Genomic DNA, 16750 nt, shown 5'->3' on the forward strand with positions numbered 1-16750 from the left:
GAGCAGGAGAGTGACGCTGGGCCTGCTATAGATGACCCAAACTTAACTCTCAGGTCAAGTGCGAGCAGCCTGCTCTTGTGTTCCTGTTGCATTTCTAGAATAGATGGCTGACACCACCAGTTCAGCAGTGTCAGATCTGTGCTAGGACAGCACATGGGGCACCAGTATGTTCATCTTCTCTGGCCCTGGGACTCCTGCTCAGAAAGCATATCTTCTCCTTGTGTATGATCTCCCAAGGATACCTTTCTGTAGTGCTCAGCAGCTTGAACTTCTGTTTTACTTTTCCACAGTTACTATGACAAATAACCACAAAAGTGCGTTTAATCAATGCATCTTGTCTCACTTTTGAAGGCTCCAAGTCTGAGATCAAGGTATGGGCAGGGCCGTGCTCCCACTGAAGTCATGTGCCCTTTGGCTTATAGGACACCACTCCAGTGTTTGCCTGTCTTTGAGTGAAGTGGTATTTCTTTCATAAAAATTGTATGAGAATTGGGGCTTTCCAGGTGATAGAGAGAGTTCTCTATCTCATGAGCTCAGTCACACCTGCATACATCCTATCACCAAATTCTCTTATCTTCATAGAATGTCGTGGCCTGGGCATGGGCATATATACCTTTGGTGAGTTATAATTCAAGCATGTGCAGGCCCTTCCCTCTGCATCCTGTGGGGTTTTAATGGCAGCATCCTTTGAACTTATTCTTGGGGACTTTATGTCCTAGCCTTTCAGAGCTGTGAATTATACCTACAGATGACCCAGGATCATGCTGTCCCTGCTCTGTAGCCAGAGATAACTCTTACCTACAGGACACTTTAGGAACAACCAACATGCAGAGCACAGAAGTAAGTAAAGCAATCTTGGGAAGAAGTGAGAGGAAGCAGAGCCCTCTGGAAAACCAATCCCAGTGGGCTGTGGTGTCTAAGAGCTGGAAGAACACAGGGGCTTCAGAAAAGAACACTTTAAAGAATGCTAAGAACCTGGGTCTCAGCTCTCCATACCGAACTGGGATTCATAAAGGTTGTGGGAAGAAGCCATGGATGGGCTGACACATACCAGGAATGCCTTACAGGGAGGCGATCATGCCTGCCAACCAAGGAGGTGACTATTGCCACTATCACATAAGTGGTGTTAGCCTGAGCTCCTCTTTTTGACAAGCTTGTGCTCATGCTTTTGGATGCATGTTCACCTGTAAGTGCAGAGGTCACCATTGGTTGTCTGCCTTAGTTGCTCACCATCTTGTTCTTTTGAGGTGGGACCTCCCATTGAACCCATTAATTGAACCCCTCCCATTGAACCCATTAATTGAACCCCTCCCATTGCACCCATTAATTGAACCCCTCCCATTGAACCCATTGAACTCATTAATTCAGCTAGATGAGCTGGCCTGTGAACACCAGTGGTTCTCCTTTCTCAGCAAACACACAACTGTAGTTAGTTCCTGGGATCAACTTGAGGTCTGCAGGCCAGCATGGTAAGCACTGACTGAGCTGAACCCCAGCTCCCCATCAGTCTGCTTTTGTGGAGGCCCCACTGTGGTATGACTGACTCTAAACACATGGGGGGTGGGGTGGGCACACTCTCATCTGTGGCCAGCAACTTGAGTCCTCGCTGGAGGTAGTCCAGCTGGCTGCTTCAGGAAGCCAATGAGCTGCTCTTGCAGGAAAATTGATTGCTTGGCGATGAGAACAAGCCTTTAGATTCCTACTTAATACTTAAGTCATTGAGTGATTTTCCAAGTGAAGTTATCAAGTAGGGCTGAGTACTTATGCAACGTCTTGGGTTCAGGAAAGGTCACCTCGGAACCCATCCGGAGACACCCGCTCTGTGCAGAGCGATCTGAACAATAATTTGTTCGCGCCCAAAGTGACATTTTTCCAATTTGAGCCCAACATTGTTCAGAAGCGAGCACCGTCCCCTGGGGCGCCTTCAGTGAGGATCTGAGGCGCATGACAAACCAACAATATCATCTAAATAAAAAATCCAGCCCAGGTTTAGTAAATTAATCCTGACAAGAATAAATTGGATAATCTAAGAGAAGCCGCGGGGCTCCCGTCCTGCCAGGTGGCGTTTTCCCTCTTCCTCCCCTCACTCAGGTGAGCTCTCCATAGCATATTAAAAACAGAAACCTTCCTTGGGTCAGCTGATTTCATCAGTTGATTTATCAGCACCTTACCACTTCTTCAAGGGGCAGTAGACGCTGACCTTTCATTTCTAACTGATGTCTTTCTACTGTGGAGAAGGGATTCATCCCTGCTTCACCTGATCAGAGAGACAGGCTAACAGAGAGGGTGTCAGGGCAGCCCACTGTGTCCACTAGGTGATCTTTGTACTTTAATTTGTGGTAGTAGTGTCTAAAGCAACAACAGTAACAGGCCACCTCAGTCCCACACATTGCCAGCAGGCGCTCATCCACAAGTTACATCTTCCTCTTTGATTTGCCTTAATTTTTGAACATGTCTCAATTTCAAACAATTGCCCAAGCTGACCTTGAACTGACTCTGTAGCCCAGGCAAGCCTGGAGTGACTATGGAATCTTCTAACCTCAGCCTTCCCACTGGCTGGGATGTCAGACAAGCAGCACCCAGGCCTACCTCTCCTGGTCCAGCTCTTCATGCAAGTTCTGAGGGTGAAGGCACTCCTTGACTCTTCCCTTCTTCAAAGCTCCGTTCATTTTGAGCTTTTGTTCTGTGACAGGTGAGCTATGGGTAGGAGCTCCGGGCACCAAGGATTTACTATCCCAGCATCAGAGCCTCCAGCTATTAAATCAGGAGTGTGTGTGAGAAAGGGAAGGAGGCACCTGGTGCCAATGTGTCCCACGTCCTGAGATTATTCTTCATACTGCCCCCTTTCTGGTTTGCATCTCCTGAAAGGGATAGCAGAAACATTCTTGAAGCTTTTCTGTTTTGGATTTTTTTTTAAATTCTTTTTGAAACAGGTTTTTATTAGCTTTGCTAACCTCAAACTATCAAACTATTTAGTGGAGAATGGTCTAAAACTCTTGAACCTTCTGTCTCCACCTCTTGCATGCTTGGCTTATAGACATTCATCACGAGGTACAGTTCATGTGATACTGGGGGTTGAAACCATGGCACTGTCCATGCTCGGCAAGTACTCTACCAACTGACCTATATCTCCCACCCCTAACCCTAACTCTAACCCTAACCCTAATCCTAACCCTAACTTTTTGTTGCCAGAATGTGAGCATTGCCAGGGCAACGTCTTTCCTGTGTTTTGTACGTTATTGGACCCTTTGTACCCATAACTTGGCCTGTTATCAGTGGGTACTAAATATACCTCTCTTGCTTTTTTACATTGGTTCATTTATTTCATGTGCACAGTGGAAGGAGCAATTACATGCCATTGAATACCTGTAGAGGTCAAAGAACAGCTCATTGGAGTTGGATCACTCCTACTATGTATGGTGATTGAATGAGACCCTCAGGCTTGGCCACAGGTGTCTTTACCTAATGATTTATCTTCTGAACAGTGAATTTTTTGCATAAATTAATTCTATGGTTTCTTGTGTGAATGTGTCTTCCTTTTTATCTAGCAAGTTCCATAAAGTTGGGAACCACAATTTTCACCTTTGTATTAGAAAAAAACAACAAAAATTGAATAGATGTAGGAATACAATAAATATAGTTGACTAGCTGACATCTGGGTAAAGGATAGATAGGTAAATGAATATATGGGTAAGAAGATAGATGAATGGATGGATAAATGGATGGATGGGTGGATGGATGGGGTAGTAGATGAATGAATAGAAGAATGAATGAATGGATGGATAGATAGATGGATGAATAGATAGGCACATGAATGAGCAGATGGAAAGGGAGACACACTGACAGATAGATATGTGGATGGATAAATATGTAGATGGGAAGAGAGATTGACTGATGGTTACATGGATGGAAGGATGGATGGGCGGGCAGATAGACTAGGGGATGGATGATATAGGCAGACTGATGGCTGGACGAGTAAGTGTATGGGTGGTTGGCTGACTGGGAGGTGAATGCATTAATGTTTGGGAGGATGAGCACATAGATGGGTGGACAGGTGGATAAGAAAAAAGATGGCTGAAGTAGCAGGAAAAAAACTATATGGCGATGGCTTGTGTAGAAGCCAGACATAATTGCATATGACAAGTGTAGAAGAGTACATTAAATCTACTTAAAATGTTCCTTCTAGGAATAAGGTACTAGGGGAAGGGGGAGATAATTTTAATGTCCCTCGATTTCTCTTTGCTGGTTTCTGACCTGTAGCATTCAGGTTCACGCCTCATCTGCATATAATAATCAAGCTTCCTTACAATTCTCATATGCCTCCAATGCAAACACCACCATGTACACCTCCAGAAACCACCATAAAGTGCAATGACTCGAGAAAGAACTGCCGGGAGTGTGATTCTTTATTAATATAAAGGACACCTCAACAGCAACACAGAATGTCCTCCAAGCGCAAGCCTGACTCTTGCTCTTTCTCCCTCTCTCTCTCCTCCTCCAGGATATCAAAGCCGACTGCAATAACTGCGTGGAAACAGAGGACAGAAAGGTAAGTCTATATATTTTTGTCTTTCTGTTTTCAAACACAGTAGGAAAGATGTAATTGCAGCCCAGGAGTTTCAGGCACACCTCACCAGACCATGCTCTGGAGATGACTTGTGCATTGACATTTGGAAACACTGCTTAAAATGTCTGTCATTTTATCGGCCACAGTCTGCATTGTTTCTGATCGCTGCAGTGAGAAGTGGGCAATATGATTAGATTTTACAAAACTGTGGTTCTGGGGTTTTATTTCACTATTCTTTTCAGAAAGAAATAACTTTTTGATGCTTCCTGTCACAATTTAAATCAATGTGGCTGGTGTTTGATGCATGCATCATATGTATCATAATGCCATTGTATAACATTACACGTATAACGTTATAGACTAGATGGATGATGTCTGGCCTTTCTGGGTATATTTCTGTGTATCTGATTCATGTGCATTTACTTGAAAGACAGCTTACCTTCATTTCCTCCAGGACCCATCCACATGAGCCGTGACTTCCTGTTTGAGATGGGATACCTTTGGCATAGATGAGTTTCCTGCCCATTTATTTTGTTTGTTAGTTTTGGTATGGATCCCCTCAGGAGCAGCAACTATCAGATCATTGTTCTTCGATATTCCCAGCCTCTCTTTGTTAGCAAAAGTCCATAGATATTTCTGTGGCAAAGCACAACTGAACACACAGACTTTCCCTATTAATAAGGCAGATTCAAAGAAGTTACACATGCAAGAACATGAGGCATGGGCTGCTTGGCTCCTCCTGGTGCTCTGTGTGGGTTTAGGAAGGTGCCTCTCTTTGCAGTGCTATCATGTGGCTCCATTGGGTCATTATCTCAAGGCAGGGTTCTGAGCAAAGGTTTCATGACAGCCAGGGCATCTGCTGATTAATGTGCCAAGTGACTCCACAGAACAGGACTTGCTGCAGAGCTTTGTTGGAGTGTTGATCACAACAGCTCCTGTTTACACTCCAGTTCTGTTTAAGCTGAGTTCTGTCCCCTAGTGTGTGCTGGAATGTCACTTGTGCAGTAGGAGAGCATTCTAATAAGCACACATGGATATCCGTAGCTGGGACATGAGAAGTCACCACTTATATAACACTCATAGACTTGCCCTACCAGCTTGTCTTGATCCAGCTCAAATCAGAGCGCTCAGAAAGCTGGCTCCTTTGGTTACTTCCCAAATTCCAAATGCTTTGCCTTTCCTTGAAACTTTCCTGATGTCCACAAGTATATATAGGTCCAACATATTTTTTAAGAAATAACTTTATGATAGAGTTTGAAACCTACCAGGGCAGTAGGTGCTGAAGGAATAACTCCAGCTCTATCATTAACAAAACAGATGAGCTGGATCATGCTCTGGCATTTTCAAGCTCCTTGGGCTCTGTTTTACCTGCCCTTACTCTCTGTGCCCTGCCTGTCCATCATCAACACCAGGTCATATGGCTTATCTGTGATGCTTACTGGGGGAAGAACTTGTTCTTATATAGCTTACATTCTTCTGGAGAAAGAGGAACACATACACACACACACACACACACACACATGCACACACACAAAGCCTTTTCTTTTCACATATCCTTGACTTATGTTGGGCATCTTAAATAAAACATTTCCAAAAGGTTTGTCCCTTGTTCCCCGAGGTTGAGCTGACATGACTGATTCACAAATGAGCCCAACAGCCACAGCAGGCAATGATGAGCTGTCCTGATGTACACAGAGAGAAGAGCCTGCTCAGACTGTTTCCTTGGCTAAGAATGGCATAGCTCCTGGAGTTCTTTCCCTCCATTGAAAAGTGCCAATCAAAATTTAAGTATCCCAGAGGGGAGGTGCCTCCAGCCTCATCAAAAGAATACATGTCCTGTCCTGTGGCCCTGTGCTGGAGATGCAGCTTGAGGCCACACAGGAAGGTGGCTGTTGTAGCCCCTGGAGTGGCCATCATTTCTGCCCATGAATGCACCCCGGGTCTTCTGTGACTATGGTATATAATTTGTAACCACGATTTATACATTTGAAGAGATGGACCTTCTTCGGGTGTGTGCATGTTCCCCTGTGTCCCTTTCTGTGCAACCTAAATGCTTCAGGAAAGATTGGTAATGTGATAAAGGGTAACTAATCAAGACTAATCTCTCTGACAAGAGATGACAGAGGTACCACAATCATAAGTAAGCCTGTCTCGGAAGCAATGGCCCCTTGGCCCCGTGTGTATTTTTACAACTGCTGACTGCTCTGGGGGGAGACATTGCAGGATTTCCTCTAAAGCTAGACTGTTGTTAGTGGAGAAAGCTGAACAGTGGCTCCACTCCCTACTTCCAGGATCTGGCAGCATCCAAGAATAACTTGGGTTTTCTTTTCATTCTTACGTGTTTTAAAAACAACATTCCTTTGCTTTTTCTCTTTCCACATGTTCTGCCGAGTAGAAACAGTTCTGCCCCTCCAACTTCACCTTGAGTTGTATACCTACTGCATATTTCACTGACAGAAGTTTTTGTTTGTTTGTTTTTGTTTTGTTTTATATTTGAATACTAGTACTTCAGTAATGTTCCTTCTTGGCTGCCCTCTTCCCTCTGTCCCATTTTCTTTCTTGAGAATCTTATGTTGGCCTCATACTCACTGTGTAGCTTGGGATAACCTTGAACTTTTGATTTTTTTTTTTTTTTTTTTTTTTTTTTTTTGCCTCTGGTGTGCTCCAATTACAGACTTATGCTACCATGGCCATAGTAGTACTGGGGATGTAGTACTGGGGATCCAACTTAGGACTTTGTGCACACCACATAACACCATATCAAATGAGCCATCTACTCTTCCAAATTTCATGCCTTACTTTGTTTTACTTTGCTAGATAGTGATGCTCATTTGGAAATGAATCCTTGCCCTGGTGTATCTAGGATGGTTGGAAGAACCATAACAGTCCACACTCAGTCAAAGTTCCCTGAGAGATGTCTTATTTTTAAATTTTATTTTTATTTTTAATATTTCATTTAAATTTTATTATATATGCATATGTATTTATACATATATAAGTAAATATATATATACATACATGTATATATATATCACACATGGCAGTCAGAGCACAACTTTTAGAAGTTGGTTCTCTACTTTCACCACTGCAGGGACCTAGGTTATCAGATAGGCTTGGTGGCACCTGGAGGAGATTCAGCAGAGTAAGATGGCTTTCTTTTCTGTCCCATTTGCCTGTATCTTGGCTGCCTGGCTTCCTTGGGGCCAACAGAAAGCTCACTGCCATTTGGAAAATCTCACCTGTTTGTTGATGGAAAATTTCATAATAGATGCCTAGATATGGTCATATTTTGTTCCTCTGACTTCTGATCCTGCAAATTAGCTAGGCTCCTGAGACTGTACTCACATCAGAATGGGGTCCTTCCATCTCCTTTGATATCCTGGAAGACCCCACCGGAAAACATCCTGGGCACATGGAGTGTGGTACCCTGCTTCTTGATACTGGACTGTGGATAATGGCTTCCCACGGGTGAATGCCACAGAGCTAATATGGATTCAGCAGAGGTGATGGGAGGTAATCCTCCCTGCCTGGCCGTGTACGGCAGCACAGGCGTGACATTACAGCACCCGTGTTTCCTCTCAGGGAACGGAGACATTTGAATTCATTTTTATTTATAGTATAAAATCTATCTGAATTTCAAACTATGATGAGGACGGTGATTCTGGTGATGAGCACAGAGGCTGGAGCATCAGTCAGGGAGAGTCTGTCAGGAGAAGACAAGAGCCCATTTGTCAAAGGCTGTAAACACAGGCAGGGTTTCCACTTCTCACTTATCACCTGGCCTGGGGCAGCTAAACAACTTCAGATCTCCCAGGAAATTGTACAGAAGACTCTGAGTGGCTCTGAAAGTTAGAGCTCACATTTCCTTTGTGTGGGCTTGAAGGTGCAATGGTTGGAAAGCCTGATCAACAGATGGGTCCCCTAACAAAGGTAGTAGGAGCTGTCTCTGACTTTGTTGCCTGCCTCTGGATCCCTTTCCCCAAGCTGGGCAACTTTGTCAGGCCTCAGTGTGGGAAAAGATGTACTTAGTCCTGCTGTGACTTGAGGTGCCAGGGTAGGCCTCCTGTACTCTAAGAAGAAAGAGATGTGGAATGGGAGGAGGGGCATGAGGGTGGGACTCAGAGAAAAGGGGGGGAGGAGCTGGGATCAGGCTCTAAGGTGATGAAGGAAAGAAAGAAAGAAAGAGAGAGAGAGAGAGAGAAGAGAGAGAGAGAGAGAGAGAGAGAGAGAGAGAGAAAGAAAGAAAGAAAGAAAGAAAGAAAGAAAGAAAGAAAGAAAGAGTTGTCCTGCTCTGCTTAGCATTGACCACTCAAAACACATCTTTAGCGAGCGTTTGCTCTGGGTGAGAGACAAGTAGTCCCTCAACAACTGTCTCAGCAGGTATGGAGGGTCCATTTTCCATTCCTGTCCTGTAGTAGAAATAGATCAGAGCTCCAGGATGAAGCTGTCTTGAATCTTACCTCATGCTGGGGGTGGCATTTTTGTTGCTGCAGTGGTCTGCCAGTCATTCATGCCCCTCTAAGTAACTCCTTCATTAATTCTCCATAAATAAGCCTGATAAGCCTGTTGTTTCACCATGTTGGATTTCAGTCAAATTGTTTATTTGGTCCCTCATTGTGTTCTACCTAGGTCGAGTAGATGTTTGTCCACATCTTCCCACAAAAAGGCACACAACAGGTACCCCAGGCTGGGTACAATGGGATGGTGAGCAAAATGGCAAATGAATGGCAGTCCTAAGAGCTGAGGCTCAGGAGACAGTGGGAAACAGGGCTTGTGCCTAAAGATGAGATGGAAAATAGGCCAGGTCAAGGAAACTCAATAAGCAGAAAGAGCACCGTGATCAATTGCATAGAACACAGTCCACGGTACATGGAATCTAGTAGGGTCTTGAAGCGGGATCAGAGGATTAAGCACATTCTTGTGGCCATGGGATGTCTACACATTCGCTGCTTCTGCTTGTTCAGGACTCTTGTCTGCTCATTCACGGTCTTGCCATCTATGCCCAGGGAGGTGCCCTCTTAGCCTCCGTGTTCCCTGGTTTTTCTGATAGTTCACATTTTGTATCAAGGCTGTGACCTGTCCTCAGGCACCATTGCTGTCACATGCAGCCCATTGTGAATGGCTGCAGCCTGCTCTTTGTCTCGGTTTTGAGACAAATCATTGACATAGCATCTCATGGATCCCAGGCTGGCTTTCAACTCCCAATCAAGCAAACACAGTCCTGAATTCCTGACCCTCCTGTGTCTCTCTCTTCAATGCTAGAATCGAAGACATGGGCCATCATATCTGGTTTACATAGTATTAGATATCTAACCCAGGACTTCAACTGTGCTAGGCATATCCACATGCCTATCCACCTGCTGATCCTCATCCCCAGCACCTTAAATGATATTTCTTTTTTTAAATGTATTTTTATTTGTAAATTAATTTATTTATTCACTTTACATCCTGGTCATAGCCCTCTCCCTCCTCCCCTCCCAGTCACATCCTTCCTCCCATCCTCCTCCTCTATTCCTCAGAAAAGGGGAGCCCTAATACCCACCCAACCACCCAAGCTCATCAAGTCACATGAGGACTGTGTTTGTCCTCTTCCCCTGTGGCCTGGAAAGCCAGTCCCTTCAGGGGGAAATAATCAAACAACAAGCAACAGAGTCCATGTCAGAGATAGCCCCCATTTTCCTTACTAGTGGACCCACATGAAGCCTAAGCTGCCCACAGCTACATATATGTAAAGGAACTAGATCCAGTCCATGCATAGCCCTTGATTGATGCCTCAGACTCCACAGGCCCCTCTGGGCCCTGGTTAATTGGCTCTGTTGGTCTTCTTGTGAAGCTCTTGTCACCTCCAGGTCCTTTAATCTTTTTCCCACTTTCCACTAGACTCCCTATGCTTTGCCCAATGTTTGGCTGTGAGTCTCAGCATCTGTTTTGAACTGTTGCTGGGTGGAGTCTCTCAGAGGACAATCTGATAGTCTCGTGTCTGAAAGCATAGTTTGTTGCATGCACACAGTGTTGATAATAGTGTCAATAGTGATAATAGGTTGGCTGTCGTTCATGTGGTGGGTCTTAGGTTGGGCCAGGCATTGGCTGGTCAGTCCCTCTGCTTTATCTGTTAAATGATTTATTTTAGAGGAGAAAATAGAGCTGGGCATGGTGGCACTTACCTGTAATCCTAGCACTCTGGGAGGCAGAGGCTGGGGTATCTCTTGAGTTTGAGGCCAGCCTGGTCTACAACATCAGTCCAGGACAGCCAAAACTACATAGAGAAAACCCTGTCTCAAAAAAAAAAAAAAAAAAAAAAAAAAAAAAAAAAAAAAAAAAAAAAAAAAAAAAAAAAAAAAACAGGTAATAGCATAATAGCATCATCTAGCTGATATTTGCAGAATTCCAGGGACAGTTTTTAGTGCTTCATATTTAATCTTTTATCAAACATTTGACAAGAGCCTTGTGAACCATACAATTATGTTCCTGAATGAGACAAGAGAGGGAAGAGGATTAGTAAACGTGCCACAGATCTCTCAGGGTAAGGGTAGGGATGGGTTTTCGCACAGGTAGTCTTCCATTGACTCCCAGCCACTGGGCTGTACTTCCTATTGCACAGTCCTATGAGAAAACTGAAAACAAGCTCAGTGCATGCCACTAAAGAATTCACTCTTCCTAGCATATGAGTAACTTCCACACATGAGAATCTTCAGAGGTGCTCAACAGAGCAGAAACATTTGGGCCAAAACAAAGTAATACTCTGTGATGCCTTCCTATGTTCAGCTTCCTCTCATTCTCTCACAACAACGTATCATCTTAGTCCTCAATGCACAGGCACTTCAGGCTCTCTGGGGTGGATGGTCCCTGCCGATGTTTGCGTTCCCAGCCTGGCTGCAAGTTAGTTTCATGGACTGGTACATCTCCATTCAGGTGCTTTTCTGTGCCTACCTTCTATTTTCTATCTGTAGGGTTGGGTCTTAACTTTGAAAATGAGATGTTAGGCAAACACGTCTCTTTCAGTATTTTAGGAAAATTTGAGGATGGTGGGGATCTAGAGGGAGGTGAAAATGATGGAGCTTCTATAGTAGGTTGTCAAGTTCAATTAGTCTCTTATGAGCCAGAAACACAAGTGTCGGATGATGAGGGAATGCTGGGCGTACTTTGCAGTGCGGCGAGGCCAGATGTGCCCAGAGTGTTCAGTGAGGGAGTGTGGAGTGAGCTGTCAGATACATACTCTTCTTGGTCTTGAGGCTGGTTGTGAGAAGCCAGTCCACCTAACTGTGGAATACCTGTCAGCTTAGCACAGGTTCTCAAATGCCAAGATTTGAACACCAAGGCTGGCAGCTTCCTCAAGCTCCCATGAGAACATACAAAATGAAGATGAGACACTTTCTGTGGTCACCAAGGGATAGGTGAACTGATGTGCTTAAGGCTTTTGTCCTGGCTGGCATAGGACTGTGCTCCCAGAGGTCAAGTTGCTTTATTAGTTCATTGTATTTTGTTGAATTTTTGAGACAGCATTTCTGTACAACCATATCTGGTCTGAAATTTCTTATTGTAGCCCAGGCTTGCCTAGGACCAAAGACCCTCCTCTGTCAGGCTTAGAGCATCTGGGATTGCAAGTCTGTACCACTGTCCAGCCTATTAGCACACTGTTTTCCTCATGCTGTCTAACATTGACTCAGTGTGTGACACTTCTCATGGGGCCAGAGAAGGTACATCTGGGACACGTTAGTAAACAGCTGTGTAAATAATAAAGCTCCCACAATAGCCCAAATCCACAATTACTGAGAATCCAGGCATCTTGTAGACTTTCCCAGTCTGGATAAGGACTGTGCAGGGTTGCTAAGCAGAGGCTGCAGCAGCTTCCATTCTGATTGGTTGTGGTCCTGCCGGAATGCCCCTGCTGATAGTGACAACTGAAAGCAGGAACTAGGAGTTCTGCATCATCACGTGAAGGCTCGATTAAGGATGCCTGCAGAGGGTAAAGGTGTGCAGGCAGTGGTGTATGTACTACGTGTAGATAAACTCTTTGTGTACTGATGTGTAATGATTAATGATATCTTCAGAGCACAAAAGAATTGGGCTAGCAATATATGTGGTAAGTATGATTTTTTTTTTAATTTTTAATTAGAGATGACTTCAGAGAATGAATGGATGGGAGCAGCAGTCCATGTGATACACATAAACTCCTCCAACCAGGCAACCTATGGCTGAAACAAATCCAAAGGCTTATTACTTTAGCCCAAGGTGGAGCAGAAGACCCATGTTCACAGGTCCATCCTTCTGAGCATGGCTGTTTTTTTTTTTTTTTTAATTATAGTAAGATTTGCACCCAATCATAGCACTGAGGTTTTCATGGACAATGCTGTGCTTAAAGCAAACTCACAGATAAGAGCCTTTTGTCAGGTATCCTTGTGTGGACTCTGGAGAAGCCTGCTCAGTTGATTCCACTGTGGTGATTAGCAATCTCATTTCTGCCTCAGACAAACAGGGCTATGTTTTGATACCTTAATTTTAAAAGCATGTTTTGTCTTCTCTCCACAATTACATATTAACTGGGGCTGAGTTGCTTGCATTTTAATACCATTAATTACAGCTATTGCTTTCATTTGTCATTTATTTTCCTTAAGAGAAGCAAAGCTATTCCTTTGTATAATTTTTAGCGATGCTTTCTTTCTCTAAACTCTGAATTAAAATGTATTTAAGAAATGCTTAATTAAGTGCAAGCTATTTTTTTTAGGACAGTTCTGTCATCTCTTCTTCTTAATAGGAAAAAAAAGGCCATTTGCGTTTTACATGATGAGCAGAGTGAGTGCTAATTAATTTTTCTTTCTTTTCTGTTGGTACATTTTATTATCCCAGTCTAAATATATGATTGGGTGTCTTCACGTGTTAGATAGAAAGCATGGGCTGTCCAAATGTGATTTATGTTGTCCTGGCGCTTTTGCAGAGTTCAGCTGAATTTTTTTCCTGTTGATGAAGGTCAGAAACTCCTGAGGTGATGCCATCCATCTCGGCAACTAGGTTGCTAAAATGATTTTTGATGGGACCTCAGGCAGCATCAGCAGAACTTGGGGGAGACTGGGGGAGGTGTGCCACTGGCATGACGGACAAGAACTCTTGCAGCCCGCCCCTCTGAAGTTCCTCTGGTGAAGTGTGAGTTTGTGAAGATCAATTCACTAAGCTTTCTTTGTTGGTATGCGCTTGTTTTATCATCTTTCCAGATTTCTAGGTGTATAGTTGACAAGTAAAAATCTTTGTGCACTGCAGACATTAGCATATTATTTTTATACTCATGCATTGTGAAGTTTTTGTTTGTTTGTTTGATTTTTTTTGTTTTTTTTTTTTAAGACAGGGTTTCTCTGTGTAGTCTTGGTTGTCCTGGACTCATTTTGTAGACCAGGCTGGCTTGGACTCACAGAGATCCTCCTGCCTTTGCCTCCCTGAATAATGGGATTACAGGCATGTGACACTATGTCTAAAATGAAGCAATTTTATAAGCAAGATAATTAATGAATCCAACATATGTTTCTCTCTCTTTCTCTCTCTCTGTCCTCTCTCTCTCTCCCTCCCTCCCTCCCTCCCTCTCTTTATCTCCCTCTCTCCATCCCTCTGTCTTGGATTCTTCATATTCTTGTAATATGTCATACATATGGAGTGCAGGCCAGCCATGTATTTATAATCCTCCTGTCTCAGCCTCCCAAAGGCTCAGATTACAGGCAAGCAGCCATGCTTAGCTCCTGTCTTTTTTTCTTTTCCTGTGAAGGTGTTTGATAAGAACATTTAAAATCATATTTTTAGCATTTTCTGTTTCCTTTTTAAACTAAGGATTTATTTATTTATTTTTTTAGTGGAAAGGTTATTTAAGAGGAGGAAGAAACAGAAAGAAGAAAGAAGACAGGCAGATGGTGGGGAGAAATGAAGGAATTTAGTTTTATTTCTTACATCTCACACAGGTGCATAACAGCTTCCTGGACTTCAGGTGGCCAGGGATTAAGGATGTTCAGAGACATGAGATACAAGGGAGTCCAGAATGGAGGTGGAAGCAGAGGCTATAGCAATGCCGAGGAGGGCCACTGTCAGGAGTGAGGAAGAGGCGTGGGAAGAACAGCCCTGCTGGTACCCTGGCTTAGACTCTCAGGGTCCAGAATCCTAAGGAAATCCCCTGGGCTATGATCATCCTCATTTGTTGTAGTATCTCTGAGAAACGGATACATTCTCCAGTGGAATGAGACGTCCTAGAAGGGCAATCACGGACTTACCTAAAGCACACTCAAATGCATGTACATGTGCACACATAGGCTCACATCGCATTAAACACACTTGAATAGCATGAATATACACATTCACACAGCAAATTATGAAGCACTTGTACACTCATACCCGCATGTCACAAATGCACGCATGTACACACAGCATATACACACATGTGTGCGCTGCTGGACACATACATATGCACAACATGCACATTTACATGTACATACCACAAACATGTGTGTCACACGTTTCTATTTCAACTTGATCATAAAACAAAGGGATGGAGGACAGCCAAGAAGGCTTCTTGTTCATGTAGCTATGCTTGAGAATAGTAGACAAAAGGGGAAATTCCAGTCACTGTGACCTTGAACAAAGGTCTGCCATGATTTGAAGGGTCCAGTACCATCTCACCTTCCTAAAATTCCAAGATGTTTCTTCAATACAGTGATAATTCCTACCCCATGTTGGTCAGGCCTGGTTCAAAGTAAACTCTCCACCATCAGTTATGTTGCAGAAGGCAGTAGCAGCATTTCAAGAGGTGTGCAAGGGTAGGAGGGGCCTGCTAGAAACTGATGCCCTGTGAATAAAGAAACCTTGACCTTACCTAAATATTAACTCACTTTTCTGAACATACCACATATATGTGCATACATGTGCACACATGGCATGCAGACACACATAAGAACAAATAACAAAGTCACACCATAAGGCCTATGATAACTTTGACTGCGGAGGGACACAGTGAGTAGGTAGCCAAGCTACACTCCGCACTGAAGTTTGCTTGAGCAGAGACAGCAGTGTTGTTCACACAGGTATTTCCTGTATAAAGGGCACCTAACACACTGTACATCACCTTAAAGTCCTTCCCTTCTGTAATAGGGTGCCAATGTGCCCATAGCAATGTGGACAGTTTAAAAGATGTAGACAGAAATTATATGTTTCTATGGAAACTAGGGTTTTTTTTTATTACTCTTAAGTTCAAAATGGACTTATTGCCCCCCAAAGGCAACTGACATCAAAGATCCAAAAGAGAAAGTTTTAAAGATCCAACATAAATTAAGAACTTTATACCACAAACATCAGGGAACTGGAATTAAATAAAAATTAGGCCTCCAGCAGCGTAATGACCCACAAGTTCATTATACAGCCTAACCCTTTCAATCAAAGATCAAGTCTCATTAAAATTCTGGCTTTGATTAGGGAAAGTTTGGCCAGTCTAGCATTGGATGGCTCTATCCATGGAAAAACAGGCTGTGGGATCTTTGCTTCCTTTTTCTTGACTTAAAAATTAGTGAGCTCTTTATCTTGTGACATCATGACAAAAATGATTAATACGAAGGGACATTGAACAAGAAATGGCAAAGATTTTATATGTCTACCAATGACTTTTACCCATTAAGACATGTACACTTGTCTGCTCAGGTGTGTAAGTGTGTGCAGGGACTAGAAGCTGACGCTGAATTTCTTCCTCTGTTTTTAGTCATTCTTTTTTGATATGGGACATTCCACAAAGCCTGGAGCTCACTGATTTGACTAAACTGGCTAAGCAGCAAGCCTGAAGGATCGTCCTGTCTGTACATCTCTAGCAAGGAGCTCACAGTTTCACCCTCCACAGCTGGCAGTTTACATGGCCACTGGAGATCCTCATGTGTGTGTGACAAGCCCCTTACCAACCATTCCCCAGCCTCCAGTCTGTTACAGCTTTAGGGAAGAATTTTCATGTGTTACTGGACAGTTTGACTTGCAAGTGACCAAACAGAGCATGAGCCCCGGTATGGATGAGGGGACACATGACACGAGCCATGCATCTGCCCAAGAAAGGCAGAAAGAAGTGAAATTCACTTAACTGACATATTTCTTTCTATCTTATACATTTTCACTCCTGTGGTCTATATAAATATTACTATACATGGGCTGAGGATACAGGTAGAACAAAAGGGG

The 16750-nt window shown here is 43.6% G+C and overlaps 1 protein-coding gene across 23 annotated transcripts in view; it reads left to right on the forward strand.

Annotated features, from left to right (window-relative positions):
- The window catches only part of Rbfox1 (RNA binding fox-1 homolog 1), a 1697412-nt gene that overhangs the window by 728529 nt on the left and 952133 nt on the right, over positions 1-16750 (forward strand). For all 23 annotated transcript variants that reach the window (XM_060364117.1, XM_060364121.1, XM_060364120.1 and 20 more), the window contains one exon: positions 4502-4549. Coding sequence is in view for 5 of the 23 variants with exons in the window: in XM_060364140.1 (XP_060220123.1) it covers positions 4502-4549 (48 nt within the window). In the remaining 18 variants the exon portion in view is untranslated. The remainder of the gene's footprint in view (positions 1-4501; positions 4550-16750) is intronic.

The sequence above is a fragment of the Meriones unguiculatus genome, chromosome 11, assembly GCF_030254825.1.
Source record: "Meriones unguiculatus strain TT.TT164.6M chromosome 11, Bangor_MerUng_6.1, whole genome shotgun sequence".
NCBI lineage: Eukaryota > Metazoa > Chordata > Mammalia > Rodentia > Muridae > Meriones > Meriones unguiculatus.